Below are 21,551 nucleotides of genomic sequence, written 5' to 3'. Positions count from 1 at the left end.
ATTGCTACTTAGCAGCTCAGTGAGTGGTCGTGCTTCTGAGGATGCACTTATTGCTTACAAAAGTTTTATGTAAAGAAATAAGACAAGTTTTGCTTATTGCACATATTTATAACATTTTGTATCTTTATTGAAGATGAAATTGTTTTATGAAATCTGCAATTTCATAATAAATATGAAAAATATGTTTTGAATCAACTTTTATTACTACCGTGAAATAATTATATAAGAGTAGTTAAAAAATGTTAATAAAATTATTGTTGCATATAAAAAATTTTATTTCTAAAGGTTATTTTCTGTAAAAGTAGTGTTTTTAATTTTTATTTTTTGTTGATGCAAACCCTGTTAATGAAAAAATTATGTTTTTGTAGATCGTAAAAGAGATGGATTGTGACATACCAGGGACGTCAAAAAACTGGTGTTATGCGGTTGTTTATGAGTTTCTCATAGACGCCACATATTCAGAAATTCCAATTACATGGCTTATATTAGGTTCCGATAATCGGGATACCGATAATCGGCGGTACTGGTGGCCGCCTAGAACAGCTAACTGTCCACTGATGATTGCAAACTGTGGCAGTCCTGATTTTAAAACATGGGATTGCTACGATGTGAAGATAAAATATTATAAAATATTGCAGTAAGTATAATAATTAATTCAAAAACGAGCTATCAAATGAACCTACTAAGAACTCAAAACAATTTATTTGAATATTTTTTTTTACTGTGTAGAGTCTCTTCGATCAGCACGGAAACATGCATCAGATGCCACTTACAAGACGACTGACGAGGAACAGTTAGGCCGAGGACAAAGGCAACATTCTCCATATAATCGCTTTGGCAGCGATGAGGAACAGGATCATAGCAAACGAAAATATATGAAAAGTATGTATATGTGTGTTCCGAATAAATCTTGTCTTCCAAAATCTATGTAAAGACTTTATGAAAAATATTACCTCAGCCAAGATTAAATTATTAATATTTCATCATATGCTTTTCATGTTATTTATAATACAATTAACATAAAATGTTTTGATTTATGCAGAAAAACAATGCGAGACTGTTGTTTCAAAGCTACCATCATGCCCTGAGAACCTCGAATTATATAAATACGAAAGAACAATCAAAGGAACAAACAATGGACACGAAGGTGCAACGTCACTACAAGGTATCTTATCAATATAACAAATTTTGTGTGTGTACATGTGCGGGCATGTGTGTGTGTGTGTGTGTGTGTGTGTGTGTGTGTGTGTGTGTGTGTGTGCGTGCGTGTGCGTGTGCGCGTGTGTGTGTGATTATTACCAGGGTTGGAAAGTAATACGTGACTTGTAATGCCGTTATCGCTTTTGTCACTTTGTTTCCTTTTTTCGATAACGCCAGTTACCTTTTTGCACTAACGGTAACAAATTTTTGTTATTTTTATCGTTACTTTACTTTTCTATTATCTTTATATCTATTTAATAGATCGCGCGTTAATCATGTGATTGAATAAAAATATTTTGATACAGCACTTTTATATCTTAGGTTGCATTCTGATACTTAATGTCGATATGTATTGAATAATTTACATTACATATATATTATCGATTTTTGGCACTGGCAGTTATTATTAGAATGGATTCTTAATAACATCATTAATGTTTAAAAATATTTAATCTAAGTTTTTATAAAAATGAGTATACTAAAAATTATAGAATTGGAAAAAGTATTAGATAAGTTTAATGTAAAGATAAGCGTGCTCTACCAGTAACGTAGTAGGGGGGGGGGGCGGTTCGCCCCGGGCGTCATCTTAGCAAGGGCGCCAAAAATCAGCAGTATTCTTTCTTGATACAAGTAAAAATTTAAGATCAAAGATTGTTCGTAACAGAAGGCAAAAAGTCATAAATCAGAAATGCCCAACGTCCAGCTCGCGCAATCAGTTTTCAGCTTTTTTTCTTTTCTCCACGCTTGAGACAATTGAATCGCGTGGAAACAAGGAAGTCACTTACTTTTTTACGATTGATATTGGTTTGTGGCAAACAATTATCACAACTCTCAGGTAAACAATTTAATTTAACTGGACGTATGATTTTCAGATATTAGTCATAAAATTTCTTATATTTCCATATTGTTAAAGCACGTTCTAACCTATTTGATCTGCAACGATTCAGAAGTAAAATTGTTGGCCCGGACAAGGCAGATCTCACTTGACTGTCGATTTTTCAAAAATAAAGTAGTTAACTCAACAATTTTGTCCGCTGTATAGTGCACATTTGTGGGTCAGATTTCTGCACTAGCGTATTAATTAACGTCCTATTATTTCTAAAAAGTTAAATCAATAAGTATTGAAAACGCTTGTTATTTATAAAAAAGTAATAAAATGTACAATAAAAATAAGAATATTTTTTAAACAATATAACGTAAATGGGTAAATGAAATAATATCTTTATATATTAAGTTGCATAAATGATTCAATAGTAAATGCAACTTTATGTGTAAAAACATCTTCGTGAAACATTTCTTACATGGATAGTAGACAAATAAGGTTTCACTGAAATGCTAAATTTGACACTAGCTTTACGAATTTTTCTGACCATGAGCGTGAGTATTGCTACTTGTGAACGAAGCTTTTCGAAGTTAAAGCTTATTGAAACCTATCTTCGTTCAACCACAAGTCAAATGCGATTAAATGTGTAACGATACGCCCCTCCACCGTCCGTGCGCCTCCGTTCCGTCCACCGAACAACGAACGCCGAGTGCAACCGGGGACCCAGGGGTGTTCGACTCCCCTCTTGACAAAATTGAACAGCATTTGTGTCGCCTCTAGAAGTTGGGGACCCCCCAAAAACGAACTACATAGCAATAGATGGCGTATTTGGTCGGTAAGAGTGAAGGGTTTTATGGTTGTAATCTTAGCTAAATGGTTCTAATCACAACTTAATTTTTTTCTACTAAATAAATTATTTTATAATTTTTAAAGGTAAAAATAATTAAACTATTTTTATATTATTGTTTTATTTTTTATATATATATACACAAGAAGCACAAAATTATTGATTTATTAAGAAACATAATATCTCTGTTGCACATTCATGAAGTGTCAAGAAAGATGATAAGCAGATAATAAGACATCATAATCTAGCAGATAATAAGACATCATAGTGATACTAGCAGATAATAAGTTCATCATAGTGATGGGTGATCATTAGTCCCTTTACATGTCGTATCTTTTACTTGAACGTCAACCAGTTCTACTCCAAAACTGTAAACAAAAAAAATTTACATACATTCGAAAATTGTATAATGAATATTTAAAGAAATGTTACGTTGAGTAGGAGCAAGAAATAATATGTTACAATATACTCATATATTATTTCCAAAAATATAAAATAGAATGTGATACTTACACCAATCAGAGAAACTAATACGTTGTAAAAAAAACAGGAATTCATTTTTCCGTTTTATTCTCGCTATTTTTTTTTCGATATCTCATAGATATTCTTTTTGCAGCATTGTAAATGTGATTGTCTGACTCAATGTCTATTTTCCGACATAAAATATTATTTATAAAAGAACAGGATATTTTAATGAATTCTTCATTAATTGTCTGTGATAGGATATTTTGAATATGTGTGCACTGTGGAAGACAAGACATAAGATATTTTTCCTCCAAAATATGTGTTAATTTTTCGCCAAGTTTTTCTTCATGGCAAATATTCATAAACGCTTTTTCTAAAATCTGACAGGAATCTCTTATAAATGTAGATATTTCAGGTTTGTCTACATTATTTGCACATTGTTCACAAAGCGCAATTGTTTCGTTGTCACGTACACATTTTAAAATTTTCTTTTCGTTCAATAATATTTTATTTTCCGTTGCTGCAGGTATCATTGCTTCAACACATTCTGTTTCATCCATCAGCTCAGAGTTCTGTTGTTTCATTTTTTCACCAACATTCATTAATTGGGATAGAGCGTAAGTCGTACCCTCATTATTTTCGTGGCAGTTCGCACCTATGCAATGTTTGGATGTATAGTTACAAACGATTAAAGATTTAAAAAGCTGCTTCAAATTGAGCAGGACTTGGATTCCTGTTTGCACATCCATGACTTTTGATCTGACTAAAAAAGTTTTCAAGTACATCTTGATTCATATATCTTAAATTGAGTGATTCATATCCAATTGAATGTAATGTATTCCATATTTCTTTCGCGGCTTTTATCGTCCACACCCAATTAGCCAAACACTTTTCAGTATTTCTTCTGGGAGCTTTTTCAGTATCTTTATCAACGAACCGCATATTTATAAGTTTTTTACAAGCCTCTTGCCAAAATTGCATGTGTCCACTGTTGTCAGATATAAAGCTACTTAATCCTTGTTGCTGTTTTCCATTAAATGAATCAAACAAATCGTTGAAAAAATGCAACACATCAGACGTTACTGCAGCACTCGATGACAAAGTCATCATTCCTTTACGCGTATGAACAATTCCTGAAACAACAAATGCAAATTATATTGTTAATGTATATGTTATTTTTTTTGTGTGCTGTTAATTGATATGCTCTTACAGTCTTACCTCCACATAAATTTAATATAACATCCATGTTATTTGCAAGTGTGTTAGAAAAAATTTGAGAGGCATATTTTACTCTCATTTTCGGGATAAATTTGACATTAACGTGTTTCTCTGTAATCTTTGGTAACTGACGTTGTTTCACATAACTGTTTGTGTCAATATCATATGCAGTGCAAATGTCATCCCACGATGCAAATTTTTTACTTTTTGTGCATGTATTCTTGAAATCTATCTCCAAATCTTTTGTTAAAAGATTGTTCCTTATACCTTTTAATAAATGCACATAATCATAGAGAGGTACAACCTCTTGTCCTTTTATGACGAACGTATTTTCTGAAAGATTTTATTTTTTATATTTATTGTTATTAATATATTATATTATACAATTTTTTATGTCTCAATTTACTTACTTGGACGCAAACCCTTTTTGCAGCGAATCACGTTGCTATCCGCTATCAGAGCATTAATTGCAGAAATATTGGCACTCCCTTGATCGCAGATCGTAGCTATGGGGTTTAACCCACATATGATTATATTCGACAGCCATTCCTTTATACAGCGAAGTAATTGATTTGTTTTCGTGGCACTTTCACAAAAGCCATACCCCAATGGCATCTTTTGTCCAGTTTTTAAACTTCTCAAATAGAATACTATGGCATGATCAGCTATTTTCCTTGTTCTTCGATGTCCCCAATCCTCAAAACCAACAATTTTATCACGTGCCTTATTATAAAGTAGGGCAGGTTGTAGTGAAATTTCATCCCATACAAGTGCTACGTCTTTCTCTCTCTCATCCTCAATGTCTCGCACGATATTTTTTAAAGATTGTAATATAATCTTGTTACATCCCGCTTGTAAAGGTATATTGGTAAGTTGACAATTTAAGGTAGAGATGGAAGGACAGGTCAAATACTTCGTTAAGAAATTATAACACGAACGGGATCTTTTATATATCCCAATACAAAAAATTTTCTCGTCTATTGTATATCGTCGAGCCTACAAAAATTATATTTAGAAAATAAGTAAATTTCTAAATACGAATAAATAAAAAAATTGACTTTAAAAATAAAAAATTGAAATTATATATACAAATTTATGAAAAAATGTAAAAATTTGCAAATGTACATAATTAACTGCAATATGTCTTTCAGAGACATGTCCTCAGGATTTCATGATAAGGCTCTCTTACGAAGGAATATTATTTACCTGAGGATGTACTTCACTGTTTCTTATTATCATGTCCACGAATTGTTTTTCAACATTATTGGACAATTTAGTATGCATTGATGTTTGCTTGGTAAACTGTTGTTTTTGGAGTTTCGTAAGTCGCTTTAATCGCCTATTTGAACGTTTTAGCGTAACAGTAGTGTTATACAACATTTTCGAATCTGGACAAAGATGTCTGGTACGGGTAATGTGTGCCAAATTAGGTCTTTTCCATAAGACTTTCTTTCTTGTTACTCTTTGTAATTGCTCCTCTAGTTTCTTTAAACGCTCATCGTGTTCAAGAATAATACTTTTGTTTTCATCTACTATTTTTTGTTGTTCTACTAACTGTGTATCTGTAAGATTTCTTTGTTCTTGCAACTGTTCTTCTATTTTTTGTTGTTGTTCTGTAAAGTGTTTATTTAGATGTTGTTGCTGTTCTAACTGTTCACTGTTACGCTGCACTTGCACATGCAACAAATCAGTGTATTGAGGCTGCAATTTTTTATTTTGCTCATTTTCGTTATATTCAGGTCGTAGTTGTATATTATTGTCTTTCTATTGAATCGGTATTCTCAATATTATGATGAAGAACAGGAATTGCAGTATGAACTAAAAAGCGATTGTGAAGACTACAACTGTAATCCTCTTGACGAAAGTGCTTGTAACACACTCTATAATTTTGTAAATCATTCACAGTTAGATGTGCCAAAGAAAGTAGATTTAAACTTTTAATCCATTCATTGCATCTTGCAGGATTCTTCGGAAATTTGTGACGCGGGGCTTTTTTGCCAGACTTGCAACCCGGGACGCAACAAGTTCTAGCCACCATTATTACTACAAATATAACATAAAAATATAAAAACATAAGAAATAAAGAGAAAATATTGATAAATGTAAATGTTCTTACCAAAGATGAAAGACAACGCGTACAATGCGACAACGATTCGGATATACAAAATTATCCGAAGTATGCGATAGCGAATACTGGCGAATACGTCCGTACAGCACGATCATATGCGACAATATGCGACAATGTGCCATGCGCGATCATCACTATGTGTCGAATGTCAAAATGGCCACTTACGCCATATTGGATTTTTGGCTTCGTAGTTCATCATTAAGTTTCCCCAACTTCTAGATGGCGCCAAAATACTATACAATGTGGGTGTTTCGCGGTATCTCTCCAAAAATGAATACGTTATCGTATTTTAAAATACAAGAACTTTATTGTACGTGTTTTACAAAAAAGGCGAAAATGAATTGAGAGGATTCGATTCTCCTGTCCGTTAGTTATTAAAAACGAAAAAAGTGTCTCTTGGTACCAACTTAGCGGAAATAAAAATTGCAGAGCAGCGCTCTGGACTGCAGCGCCGTCACGGCCGACAGAAGCGCCACAATACTCCCCTCCGAGTGGTTTGAGAAATCAAGCCGCGAAATGGACTTTTTTCTTTGCTCCTGGGTATGTGCGCAGAGTAGGTTGAATGCTGGTTGGTTCCGAGTTTGGAGATTGGCCAGAAGAAGGTTCTTCAAAATATGCTGGTTTTAGTCTTTTTGTTGAGATAGTTGTAGCTTTTCCATTCACGTCCAATTCGAATATTTTATCTGTGATGCGTTGAAGAATTTGATACGGTCCTTCATAGGGGGGTTCCAAGGGTTTTTTTACTGAGTCAACCCTTACGAAAACGTGACTACATTCGTTCAGATTTTTAAAATAAAAAGGTTTGTTTTTGTGGTGATGAGACGCTGGAGTAGGTCTGATTGAACGCATGGTTTGTCTGAGGCGTTCTAAAAATAGGCGGGGTTGGTTAGTTGATTGAACATCTATGAAAAACTCACCAGGAATACGTAGTGTAGTTCCATAAAGCAGTTCCGCAGAAGATGCTTTGATGTCCTCCTTGATGCTTGATCTGAGTCCTAGCAAAACTGTAGGTAAGATATCAACCCACTCCGGATTGTTATGGCACGTAATTGCAGTCTTCAATGTCCGATGCCATCTTTCGATCATTCCATTTGATGAAGGGTGGTAGGCAGTAGTGTGCATTTTCTTTGACCCAATTATTTGCGTGAGTGCGTCGAACAAACGAGATTCAAATTGTGAACCACGATCTGTAGTAATAGTGGAGGGTGCTCCGAACCTTGAAATCCACGTATAATAAAATGCGTTGATAATGGTATCTGCTGATGTATCGTAGATAGGAATGGCTTAAGGCCATCGGGTAAAACGGTCAATGATGGTGAGACAAAATTTATAATTCCTTGAAGCTTGGAGTGGTCCTATAAGATCCATATGAATGTGACGAAAACGCTCATCTGGGATAGCAATTCGATCAGGTGTATTTCTTACATGTCGATGTATTTTACTACGTTGACAGGCCAAGCATGTGCGAACCCACGTCGCAATATCCTTGCGCATAGAAGGCCACACGAAACGTCGTACTAACAGTTTTTGTGTTGATCTTATGCCTGGATGTGCTGCACCGTGTACTACGTTGAAGATCCGATGTCTTAGACATTGTGGAACGTAGGGACGAATGTCGTTTCCTGAAACGTCACAAAAAAGCGTTGTCTTGTTATCGTCGCATTGAAGTTTTCTGAGCAAGAGTGATGAAGAATTTGAATCTAATAACTTCTTGAGTTCCTCATCGTCTTCTTGAAAATTAGCGAGTTCCTCTGTAGTAACAATGATTGGCATGTCGATCTGCTCGATGCGTGAGAGGCAATCGGCAACGGAATTTTCTTCACCTGCCAAATGGATTATTTTAGTGGTAAATTGACTGATAAAGTCTAGTTGACGTTGCTGTCTCGGGGAAGCTTTATCAGCTTTCTGTCGAAAAGCAAACACTAAAGGTTTGTGATCCGTTCTTATTAAAAGGTGTTGACCTTCGCAGAAGTGGCGAAAGAATTTTAGGCTTGCGAAAATAACGAGAAGCTCACGGTCGTAAGTACTATAACGTTGTTGCGTGGAAGAAAGCTTTTTGGAAAAGAAGCCAAGAGGTTGCCACTTGCCGTCGACCATTTGTTCTAAAGTTGCTCCCATAGCAACGTCTGAGGCGTCGGTGGTGAGAGCGAGAGGTGCACCATTGAACGGGTGAAAAAGAAGTGATGCTTCAACAAGCCTTTGTTTGCAAGAGATAAAAGCTTGATTGCTTATTTCAGTAAAATTGATTAGTCGTTTATCTTTTTTTGATGCGCCTTTAAGATAATCATTAAGTTGTGCTAGAATTTGAGCAGCATTTTTAAGGAATCTGCGATAGAAGTTAATGACTCCTAAAAATCGTCGTAACTCCTGGATTGTTTTGGGTTTTGGAAAATTTTGTATAGCTGCTACGCGTTCAGATAAGGGCTTAGTTCCATGTTGGTTAATCTTGTAGCCTAAGAATTCAATTTCTTCTACGCCAAAAAGGCATTTCGAAAAGTTAATTGATAAACCGAATTTGCGTAGTCTGTCGAATACCATTTTAAGGTGTTCTTCGTGAGTTTGATGATCGGGAGATGCAATTAAAATATCATCAACGTATGGATAACAAAAATCCAATCCGCGAAGAGCGGTGTCAATAAGCCTCTGAAAGGTTTGAGCGGCGTTTCGAAGGCCGAAGGTCATAACATTGAATTCATATAGGCCAAAAGGCGTGATAATTGCAGTTTTGGCTCTGTCTTCCTTAGTCACTTGATGAAACGCACGAATGAGATCAAGTTTGGTAAATACCTTGCATCCTTGCAAGGCGTAGGAAAAATCGTGAATGTGGCGTAGCGGGTACTTATCCGGTACAGTGGCAGCGTTCAGACGTCGGTAATCGCCGCACAATCTCCACTCACCATTTCTCTTGGCCACCATATGAAGAGGCGATGCCCAAGGACTAGATGACGGTTGACAGATGCCCTGTTGAATCATTATGTCGATCTCTGCTTTGGCAATCTTATATTTCTCCGGAGGAAGGCGTCGAGCTCTTTCCGCTATCGGAGGTCCATGAGTGACTATGTGATGTTCTATCTGATGGATACCTTCTTTGCGTGGTGATGTTGTTGTGATGTCTGTATATTCTTTGAGTAGATGATGATATCTGCAATTAGTGTTAATTGTAGTTAATGAAGATATGGCTGAAGTGCATATTTTTCCAGGAGTATGCAATTTTGTTGTTTCATCTATAAGGCGTTTGTTTGCGAGATCAATTAAAAGCTTAAAATGTTGGAGGAAATCTGCACCAATAATTGCATAACTTACGTTGGCGATTGTGAATTTCCATAAAAACATTCGCCTGAGGCCAAGATCAACTTGCATGGCCATTTTTCCAAAGGTTTTAATTTCAGATCCGTTCGCAGCGAATAGTTTGAATTCGTCTTGTGAATATGATCTACTAACCTTGTTTTTAGGTAAGACGGAAATGTCAGCTCCGGTGTCAATTAAATACGTGAAGTTTGACTTACAATCTCGAATAAATAGGCGACTTGTATTTGTACCATCCGCCAGCGCCTGGATTTACGGAGGTTTTATTGGTTTTCCGGTTTCTTTTCTGCCTTGTAGCTGCAAGGTTGCTCGCACTTCTTGGCCTTTTCATTGAATTGACGGTGATACCAGCAAAAAGAGTTTTTTTCTTGACTGCGTCCTCTGGATTTGGATCTGTTTCTAAAGTTGCGTTGGCGAGATCTGCTTCTGCCACGAACTTCCTTGGTTAATGCGTCAATACGTTTGGTTAACTCGTCAATGGGATTACTTGACGCTGTTTGAGATGCTGGGCAGAGTGCTACAGCATTGATAGTCGGCTTCGAAATCTCATAGATCTTATCGGCCTGTGAAGCAAGTATTGTTAGGTCTCCGACTTCGCTTATTGATAGTATTGCTCTAACATTTTCAGGAAGTTGTTCAAGAAATAATGTGCGCAGGGCTGAGTCATTGCATTGACCGCCTGCTAGGTTTCTTAGTTTTTGTAAGTAATTGGACGGTTTTTCGTCGCCAATTTCGCGACCGCGAATGAGTTTTCTTAACTTGGATTCCGCAGTTTCATCAAAAGAGCGTATTATTCTTTCTTTGAGGGCCTGATATTTATTTACAGGCGGAGGGTTCGCAACGATATCTGAGACAAATGGTAGAGCAGTATTATCGAGATTTAGAATTACATATCTAAATCTTGTGTCTTCATTAGAAATTCTTGCTAGGGTAAATGCAGCTTCTACTTGCGCAAACCATAGAATAGGGTTCTCCTTCCAAAAGGGTGGAAGCTTGGCCAAAGTTGCCGCGCCAATAACAGGGTGTTGCGTGAGGTCCTGTGGTGGATCCTGGCTGGTCATGCCTGGTGGTGTTAAGAGACCGCCGAGAAGGTCTGTGCTGGTTCCGGATGAATTACTGCTTCCTCTTGTCGGTGAATGTTGAGTTGGCATGGCGTATTTCGTGAATTTTCAACGACCGGCGAGCGGTTATCTTGTGGTTACTCGTCACCTTAACCTTAACCTTGAAATCGGCGTTTATATCGCGAGTTCGAGATCGGGCGCACGCAGGTCACCAATTGTGGGTGTTTCGGTATCTCTCCAAAAATGAATACGTTATCGTATTTTAAAATACAAGAACTTTATTGTACGTGTTTTACAAAAAAGGCGAAAATGAATTGAGAGGATTCGATTCTCCTGTCCGTTAGTTATTAAAAACGAAAAAAGTGTCTCTTGGTACCAACTTAGCGGAAATAAAAATTGCAGAGCAGCGCTCTGGACTGCAGCGCCGTCACGGCCGACAGAAGCGCCACAACAACTTTTTTCTTATATGAGTCGAACACCCCTGCGGGGACTACGTGCGCGCATGACCGAACTTCACCGTGCGACCATGCGGCGACACGCGCGCCGATCGTGGCGTTCCGTAACGCTCCCACTCCGGCTCAGCCGACCGAGCGCGCGGATTGGCTTGCTCAGCCGCGCGTTCGGATATATAAGCCGGCAGTGGGAACGCACAGAGCAGATCCGTCCGACTATCCGACTCGTCCACAAGACCGAGCATTCTCGATCGCTCCTTAAAGACGAGCATTCTCGTCGCACTCCGATATCCTCGATGGGCATTCCCGTCGCTATCCTCGGCCGAGTATCCTCGACCAGTCGTCTCAGATATCCTCGACGAGCATTCTCGTCATCATCACCGGCCGAGCATTCTCGACCAATCACGTCCGAGATCCTCGACGAGCATTCTCGTCATCATCCCCGGCCGAGCATTCTCGACCAATCACGTCCGAGATCCTCGACGAGCATTCTCGTCATCATCACCGGCCGAGCATTCACGACCAATCACCGTCGTCTTCGAATACCTTTACTGTCGAACCGACCAATTTCGTAACCCATTCATCGGCAGGGCACAAGCAACCTGTCGATCGAGCGCCCCACTTGCACGGGGCGCGCTCGGGCGAATCGCGGCGGCGACCGCGCTGGCAACGACCCGCATTTGCGCACACGCTTACACGACCGCGTTAGCCAATCCCGCCGCGCTTCGCGACTCCCCGACCGTACGGGCAAGCAGTCCGCATAACTCACTAGTCTAGCCGTAAATAGATAGTTCTTGCATTTAGATGTAAACCGCGTAAAAAGACTTTTACAGGCACTCCGCCGCGCAACTGGTAATCCGAATACCAACTATATTATTATCTCTATCATTATCTCTTGGTTATCTCTATATTATTATCGCTGGGTGCTTTCCAACAAGAGTGCCACAGTGTGACACAGTGTCACACAGAGAGACACAGTGTAACACAGTTGTGTAGTCTAATTGGAACAGATAAGTTACCAAACACGGTCACTAGAGTGCGTAAAAGACTGACTTATTGTTAGTAAAAAACACAGATTCGAATTGAATCAGAAATCTATCCGTAGAAAATTCAGACCCGTTAAAGAAGGAATTTTACATTATCCAAATAACTTCTTTACAATGCCGACAAAAGAATAAACATGCAAATTAATCCGATGAAATACGCATGAATAATTAATAATCAACGAATGCATTGTTTCTTAGGCTTACAATTCTTTAAATAAAAATAATGAATATTGATTACCATCTAAGAATTCTGGGTCTGGTACGTTATTTTCGAACACGAAACATTTTTAGTAAAAATATAAGTCCATTGTGCTAATTTAAAAATGTAGTATGTGAAGAAACGAAAAGTTCGAACTATAATTTTAATTTTGTATGTTAAGGCAACAAAACATAACTGAACATTAGAGTCCTATATAAAGAGAGAAGCGACATTGATGTCCGAAGCTCTGATTGGTAATCTGATTGATACTTGATTGGCTAAGCGAGCAGCCATATTGTGAACACAGCTGTTGCAGAATGATACGAATGGTGTTTGATGACGTTAGAGCGGTCCCAAAATGGCGGTGGAGGACTCAATTGGATGCTGAAGGTTGTGGTGGGGGTTCGATGTCGCTTCTCTCTTTATATAGGACTCTACTGAACATGACTAAAATGTACCACTACCACACTTGAAAAAATAATTTATTTGCCCGATGTGTTGGCACTATTGATGGCTAACACGGCCAAACTTAAGATTGAGCTGTGTTTTGCAGTGTCGCTCTGTGTCTCTCTGTGTCATAGTTAGAAAGCACCAATGTAGACACGTGTTACACAGTGTCGCCTGTGTCTCTTGTTGGAAAGCACCCGCTATCATTATCTCTTTGCGATCTCCTTATCTTTGTTATCTCATGCATCTTGTCAACGCTTTTTCTTTTTCTTTTGTTCAACCCTTTTGTAATTATTATATCTTTAATAAATCATTCTCTATCTTTTGCTACTTAAAATGCTGGGTATAATCATTGCGGACACCTGACCAACCGACGAGCCTTATCCGGTCCGATCCCGAAGTTCCCGCACCGCACCGAACCGACCGAAACCGCGTACCGTTACAAATGGGCTTACAATGTTTTTTATTAAACGAGATGCAACGAAAAAAATAGACTTTACAGATGTTATTACAGAATTTGCAAGCATCAAAGCCCGCAAGATTAAATTTTAACATTTTAATATTTTAATACGTTCTTATTTTTTTATTTATTAAAATAATACAAATTATTTAAACAGTTATAGATTCTTTTAAAAAATTAATTTACTAAAAATTTTTGATTTGTTTAAAATTTAGAAAAATATTATTTATTGTTTAAATGTTTAATTGCTAAAACATTGTACATGGAAGATAAGAAAAAAAATGTAAAATAAAGGTATTACTTAATAAATTGGAAAAGATAATTAGTTATTATCTTTTCGCTATTAATAGTGTAGTAAAGACAGAGGGCGGCAGGAGGAAAGGACCGCCCCAGGCGCTGTAATCCCTTACTACGCCACTGTGTTCTACGTAAAAATAACTTTGAGAGTTTTAAGTCTTAATATTTATTATTACACAAAATTTAACATTGATACACTGTGACACGAATTGTAGACCACAATCCAAATAAGATAATTCTAGATTTTTTATCACTGAAAAATCCACTAATAAAATTGCTGTACGAATCCATAAATGAGATTGCTCTTTTGTCACATTTTTAAGGTATTTTAGTTCATAAGTGCCCAAAAATAGCATTTTTGGCACCTTGAAGTTTAATTTTTTTCTGAAATGTTACGTGACAATAATTTCCTTTACGGATTTGTTTTAGGCGACAAAAATTCTATAAGAATTATTTTATTCGATTTTTGATCTAAAAAAAGTTTTCATTTGTCAGTGTCATTAAATAATGTAATTTTAAAATCATATGATTTACTGTTACAAAAATCTAATGATCAACATTACAAAAAGATAACGAAAAAGTAACGAACTGTTACTTTTTAAAATCAGTAACGAGTAACGGTAACGAGTTATTTTTTTATAAAAAGTAATTGCAACAAAGTAACGCGTTACTTTTTTAAGCTAACGTTTTTAACCCTAATTATTACATTATATTGTATATGTTATATCTAATGTTTATAATTCGTATGTTATAATAATTCTTTGCAGAAAAACGAAACAAAACGATCACTACCGTTTCTATGGTTTCACCATCATGTTCTGATAATCTTGAATCAGGCGACAGTGAAGAAGTAACTAATGGACAAAGTAAAAGTGCAATATTATTTCATCATTACACATTTTGTGTGTGTACCCATGGAATTTGATTCTGTCCATGGGGAAATTTTTTAAACTGAGAAGTCACCACTTTCTACATACTCGCAGTTTATAATTAATGTAACGACTAGAGCTTATTGTTACGTTAATCATAAACTGTAAGTACGTAGAAAGATAGTGATTTCTTAGTTTGGAAAATTTCCCCATGGACAGAATCAAATTCCATAGGTGTACATGCGTGCACGCGCGTTTGTGTGTGGGTGTGTTGTGTGTGTTTGCATATATCTGTGTGCGCACGCGCGTGTGCATGCATTGTGCTTATGTATGTACAATGAAGCCTCCCATATCCGTAATAATAGGGAGACAAAATTGTTCGGATGAGGGAATTTTCGGATAATAGAATAAACATATTTTTATATTAAATTTCATGTAAGTATTCAAACAAAAATTTAAATTTTTTATTGTATACTTAAATAGTTTGTAAACATTACTACAAAATGCTGTTTGAATAATGGAACATTTGGATAGTTCAGATAGAATATTCGGATTAGAGTATTCGGATAATGAAATTTTGGATATGGGAGGCTCCACTGTATAACTAAAACTTATTATTTATGAACAAGATATTTAGAACAAAATATTTAGATAATACAATTTTTAGATTTTTTAAAAATTAAACTAATTTTTTTCACTATAAGTTAAAATAAACCGTAATATAAATTAGTAAAAAAATATAAAATATCAAGAGGCGCGGTCGCGTCTCGTGCCAATTCAAAAAAAAAGCGAGAAAGACCGAAGCCTCTTTTACGCGAGTCAGCGAGTTCAAGCATAACGAGATTATTAGATCTCAGCAACGGCTGAACCGATCAAGTTCAAAGTCGTCTCATTCGATAGCTTGGGAAAAATTGCATATATAAAAGTGTTTTTATTTTTTCTCTCCGTGCCGTACAAGCGGAGATATCGCGATGCAAATTCTAATCTCTACATTTTTCTGTAAGATACGTCTCCTTGGTCGTCGCCTTCAGGAATTCTTTCTCGTCTTTCCTCTCTCAGGAATCTCCCTTTCACATTTTCGACACAGTGTGGCGCTCGCTACTACACTATCAGCATCTATGCGGTCACGTGATGCACCATGTGATGTGCATCACGTGACCGCGATCATGATTACGCGTATGACAGGTTTCCTAACCTGTAACCTGAATCGTCAATAATATCTCGGTTTGCGGGGCAAACGACACATTTTTCTGCCGAATTCTTTCGCGTGGTGCAAAAATGCGTTGAATAAGCCTATTATTAATGAATATGTGCAGTTAAAAATATATATTTTGCATTAACTACAGTCAATATTGTTATATATTATACTCCTACGAGTGCTACGTATAAAATTTTTCGAGTGTCATAAGAAGATACGATTTACAAAGTGCACATGAATATGGTAATGAAACGAGGTTAATTAGATCGGATGCACCTTATTAAATCTATTTTTATCTTGCTATCTTTCTCCAATGCATATTTACCTTTCTCAGCAAAAATGTAGTTTGCTTTCTCGGGTCTGCTTCTAAGTCATGTTTTTTAATTCTAGCCTTAATGTAAATGTATATTTTTAATGAATTGACGTTTGAAACAAGTATCAAATAATTGAATAAAGATATAAAAATGATTCCAATGCCTGGTGTACGTGTAATTTTACAAGTTGAGTCTTAGAGGCCTTAACGCTGCGTGTACTTTCTGGTTTCAGAAATTTGTAATTGGATTAATTAATAAGTAAGGTAAGTACATTTTGAATCCTGTTTATTAAAAAAGTTAATAAAGTAAGTGTAACTTTTACAATGTATATAGAGTTTACTAAAAACTAGTTAAAATAATACATGATATTAAATATGCTCGCTGTGTTACAAAATGAATTATCTTTTATAAGAAAAAATATCTTTTATAAGACGCTCAGAAATATTATTAAATATCAGGTAACAGCGAGATTAACACATATTATTTATTTACAATTAACATTTATTTTGTAACACAGCGAGCATATTTAATATCATGTATTATTTTAACTAGTTTAGTGAACTCAATATATATATTGTAAGAGCTACACTTAACTTTATTAACTTTAATAAACAGGATTCAAAATGTACTTACCATACTTATTAATTAATCTAGTTACAAATTTCTAAAACCAGAGAGAATACGCAGCGTTGAAACCTCTGAGACACAACTTGTAAAATTACACATATTTTTATATCTTTATTCAATCATTCGACACTTGTTTCAAACGTCAATTCATTCAAAATATACATTTACATTATGCTAGAGTTAAAAAAGTATGACTTAGAGGTAGACCTGAGAAAAAGCAAACCACATTTTTGGTGGAAAAAATATGCATTGGAGAAAGATAGAAAGATAAAAATAAATTTAATAAGGCTCATGCAATCTAATTAGCTATGTTTCATTATCATATTCATATGCACTTTGTCAATCATATCTTATGACACTTGAAAAATTTTATACGTAGCATTCGTAGGAGTATAATATAATATTGACTCTAGTTAATGCAAAATATATATTTTTAACTGCATATATTTATTAATAATACACTTATTCAACACGTTTTTGTACGAGACAAACGAATTCGGCTGAAAAAAGTGCATAATATATAATCTTGTCTATACAAGAGACATATTATTTATTGTGGATGGGAGTTGTGGTTAATTATATTCACGTAAGCAGTTTTTGATTTGCTTGGTGTGTATATATATATATATATACATATATGTATGTATGTATGTATGTATATATTGCGCGCGCGCGCGCGTGTGTGTGTGTGTGTGTGTACACACACACATTATAATCTTACTTGTAAGTTGAAATCATGGCATCACAAAAAATAAATATATTGCTTAACACTACAAAAACGCGTGATATCAGTACAAAATTACCTTTTCAAAAAAAGGTAAAAAAAAGGTGCCAATTTATGTGTGTGCGCGCGCACCTTATCTATAATTTTTTTTAAAAACTCAAGTGGTACTATTTTTTAATTCAACCTAAATGTATTTTTTCCAAAAAATGTATGAAATATTTAAATTGCGCCAATTATAAAGAGAATATATTGCTGTTTGAAATAACTGTTGTACTACTTTTAACGAATAAAATGCAAGTGATATTTATTTTTTAAGTAAAACCCAAGTAGCGGTATCTTTAATTCTTTTTTAAATAAAATTCAAGTGATACTGTGTCTGTGTATTTTTATTGAAACATTTTTCTGTTCTAACCTAAGTGGATGTACTTAATTTAAAAAAGTTTCAATGAAATATGTAACATTTAATCTCAAAGAATTAAACAGAAATGAGAATGTTTTATTAAAATAAAAAATTTTTAAACTACAAAAAATTGGCGCTGCTAAATGTCTAACTATAATCTAAATAAAATGTTGTAAAACAGCAGCGCCAATTTTTGTAGTTTAAAAATTTTTTATTATAATAAAACATTCTCATTTCTGTTTAATTTTTTGAGATTACATGTTACATATTTCATTGAAACTTTTTTAAATTAAATACATCCACTTAGGTTAGAACAGAAAAATGTTTCAATAAAAATACACAGACACAGTATCACTTGAATTTTATTTAAAAAAGAATTAAAGATACTGCTACTTGGGTTTTACTTAAAAAATAAATATCACTTGCATTTTATTCGTTAAAAGTAGTACAACAGTTATTTCAAACAGCAATATATTCTCTTTATAATTGGCGCAATTTAAAGATTTCATACATTTTTTGGAAAAAATACATTTAGGTTGAATTAAAAAATAGTACCACTTGAGTTTTTAAAAAAAATTATAGATAAAGTGCGCGCGCACACACATAAATTGGCACCTTTTTTTTACCTTTTTTTGAAAAGCTATCAAATATGACTAGGCTGGATTATAGTATGTGCATAATAATATTTCTTTTTCTACCTTTTTCACTAATTTTGTTTTTAATATACTACATTAAATTTTGTTTAAAAATTTATTTTAAAATGCTATTTTAAAACATTATTTTATAAGCTTTAAAATTAAGATGTTAAATACACGTCTAACTACAAATGTACTTTAAAATTGAGCAAAGTAGAAATATGAGAACTATAAAAATGAAATTAATTTTATATATTTTTAGAAAAAGACGTTTCAATCTTTAAGGAACAATGAGAAGATATACCCGTAATAACACAAGGTATATATATTAAAAGCAAGCTAGATTAATTGTAAATGTACGCGCACGCAATCCCCACCCTACACACACACCTGGATATAATTAATATTTCAAAATATTTCAGGGGATCTTTTGTTACTTACTGCACAGCAGAATGAAGAACATTTTAACATAACAAGTAAATAATTCTTGCATTATTTATATTAAATGTAGCAATCATTATTTTTATATAAATGGAATATTATATATGTTGATGGTGTTGTAGGCAGCCTACAGCAACTATTACGAATGCAAGCAAAAACAAACTTTGAAGAATCAACAACTGCTAGCCGTGAAAAATGCTATCAAAGGTCATGCATTAAATGTGGAGAATGAAGATAATTTGATTTCACCATTTTTACCATTGGCTAAAATAGAAGATATTAAAGAGATGGATTCAATTTTGAAAACTTCAAGCGAAGCAGTCACACAGTTTATAAGTTTTATATATTCATATTTTTATCTTAAAACGATGTATTGAAATATTCGTAATTACATAATATCAATATTAAAGACATTAATTTATTAATAATAATAATAATGTAATATCAATATCATATTATAATATATAAAAATACATTTTTTTATAAAAACTATATCAAAAATTGGAGGAAACAACCTTAGGGACAGTATTCATCGCACTTTACAAAAGATTTTTACCAATGAGTGTGGCATGCAGTGTTCGGAAAGGTATACGGAACAACTTCCGTTTACATGATTTAAATATCATGACAATTATTAGAAGTATGTAAAAAATTCGCTAAATCCTATAAATTAAAAATGTTTATTGCAATAATTTTATTAATTTTGTGTTCGCATTTTTCTTTTCAGAACAGATTATCTTGCAACATGCAGTGCTTACGGAGTTTCAATTTGATGCTGTAGCGGTTGAATGATTTTGCTTCGCAAAACAGAAGAAAAACAGGCAAGACAACGAGAATAAAAATTAAGAAATTTCATTCATTGTTTTCATTGTCGTTGTAATAGAGTAGCATATGTAGTTATAAAAAATTTGAAGATTGTTTATTTTTAAAATTAATTATAAAATTAAAAAGAAGTTATAAAAAGATATATATTTTATAAAAAAATTTTATGATATATATTTTATGTACTTAATATAAAAACTTCAAATAAATTTTCTGTTAAAATGTAAATTTAATTTTTTTTTAACTTATGCAAAAACAGTTTTTATATGAAATGTGTCTTTTGCACATATTAATTCTAAAAAGGTCTTTTTATTTATTGTAAGTGAAAGCAAATAAAACTGTTTTTGCTTGGAATTAATTCAAAGATCTTTTTTAGGATTAGTATGTGCAAAAGGCACATTAGATGAGGATTCAGTACACCAGCAAATTATATTATTACCATATAACAGTCGTTATATTTTGGTTACATCATTATATTCATATTATATAACTTGAATAGTCTATGAGTCGGAAATTACAACGAACGTGGATATTACATGTAATGTTATATTGCTTGTTATAATCTGTTTTATAACGTCAGCATAATAATTATATGTCTGTGTTTGCTGGGACATTAACTCACAAAGCTTTGCAACAATTTCTCACGACATGGGTCGGAAAATCATACGGTCGTCGGTACGAGCTTACCGAACGAAAAGAGTCAGGATTCAACTCTAACTAACGGCGGACAAAACACGCCGTGCACATTCAAAACTCTACACGCGCACTCTCATTTCACACGAAATTACATGGCGATTCGGTACAAAGTACGCGATCGGAACTACGCGATTGCCAAACAGAGACATATAAAACGCTACCACGAATGACACACAAGAATTTTACAACAATTAACGCGACTTTGCTGTGACGTCGCCGACGCTCTCACTAACCGGAGCCAAGGAGAATTAACCCAGCAAACACAGAAAATAATAGTTATATAACTTGTGTGTGTCACGTTATATAACGAATTTTTATATTCTAGCAATATTGTAGTTATGTAAAATTAAATTGTTGATATTACAACACAATAACTTATAACAGTCATATAACTGTCGTTTATCAGGTTTATATAATAAACATTTTATTTTAATAATATAACTGTTATAAAACTGAATTATTAATACGACTCCTCCCTGCCGAAAATGTGCGATTAAAACCGATTAAAACGGAATCCTTTTTAATTGATTTTAATCTGTTTTTAATCGATTCAATCCACGAGAGGATTAAAAAGTAATCGGTTTTAATTATATACAAATCGTAATTAATTTTAATATCGCTTTTGTGAATTATTTAAGTGTAATGCATAATATAAAAATTTTTTAAAATTTTAATTCATTTGTATTAAGACTCCTAAATACTCTCAGCGACCACGTTTCAAAATCCTGACATTAGTAGCGAGAAATGATATGCTGAAACGCTGAACATTCTTGCGTGCTATTTTTTAAATAAAAAGCTATTTTGATAAAATAACATTGTACATCATTTTTACTAATTTGTAAAATTGTTCGGAAACTTTTCTTGACGGTTGTCAAG

General features: G+C 34.4%; 1 protein-coding gene and 1 long non-coding RNA gene across 2 annotated transcripts; one reads left to right on the top strand and one right to left on the bottom strand.

The window, feature by feature from the left end:
• Positions 1-252: 252 nt before the first annotated feature.
• LOC105204746 lies at positions 253-19,978 on the top strand. Its single transcript, XR_005574235.1, has 8 exons — positions 253-637; positions 730-882; positions 1,043-1,165; positions 14,717-14,815; positions 18,979-19,035; positions 19,139-19,192; positions 19,280-19,797; positions 19,885-19,978. It is a non-coding gene; the product is annotated as an uncharacterized LOC105204746 (long non-coding RNA).
• On the bottom strand, positions 6,929-7,832 carry LOC113005207. The gene is made up of 2 exons (XM_039446389.1): positions 7,599-7,832; positions 6,929-7,364 (listed from the first exon to the last, which is right to left on the bottom strand). The coding sequence occupies exons 1-2, from the start codon at positions 7,801-7,803 to the stop codon at positions 7,186-7,188; spliced, it is 384 nt and encodes a 127-aa protein (XP_039302323.1). The 5' UTR covers positions 7,804-7,832; the 3' UTR covers positions 6,929-7,185.
• Positions 19,979-21,551: the final 1,573 nt, after the last annotated feature.

Source organism: Solenopsis invicta, chromosome 3 (genome assembly GCF_016802725.1).
Source record: "Solenopsis invicta isolate M01_SB chromosome 3, UNIL_Sinv_3.0, whole genome shotgun sequence".
NCBI lineage: Eukaryota > Metazoa > Arthropoda > Insecta > Hymenoptera > Formicidae > Solenopsis > Solenopsis invicta.
This window is presented reverse-complemented; position numbering and strand designations above follow the sequence as displayed.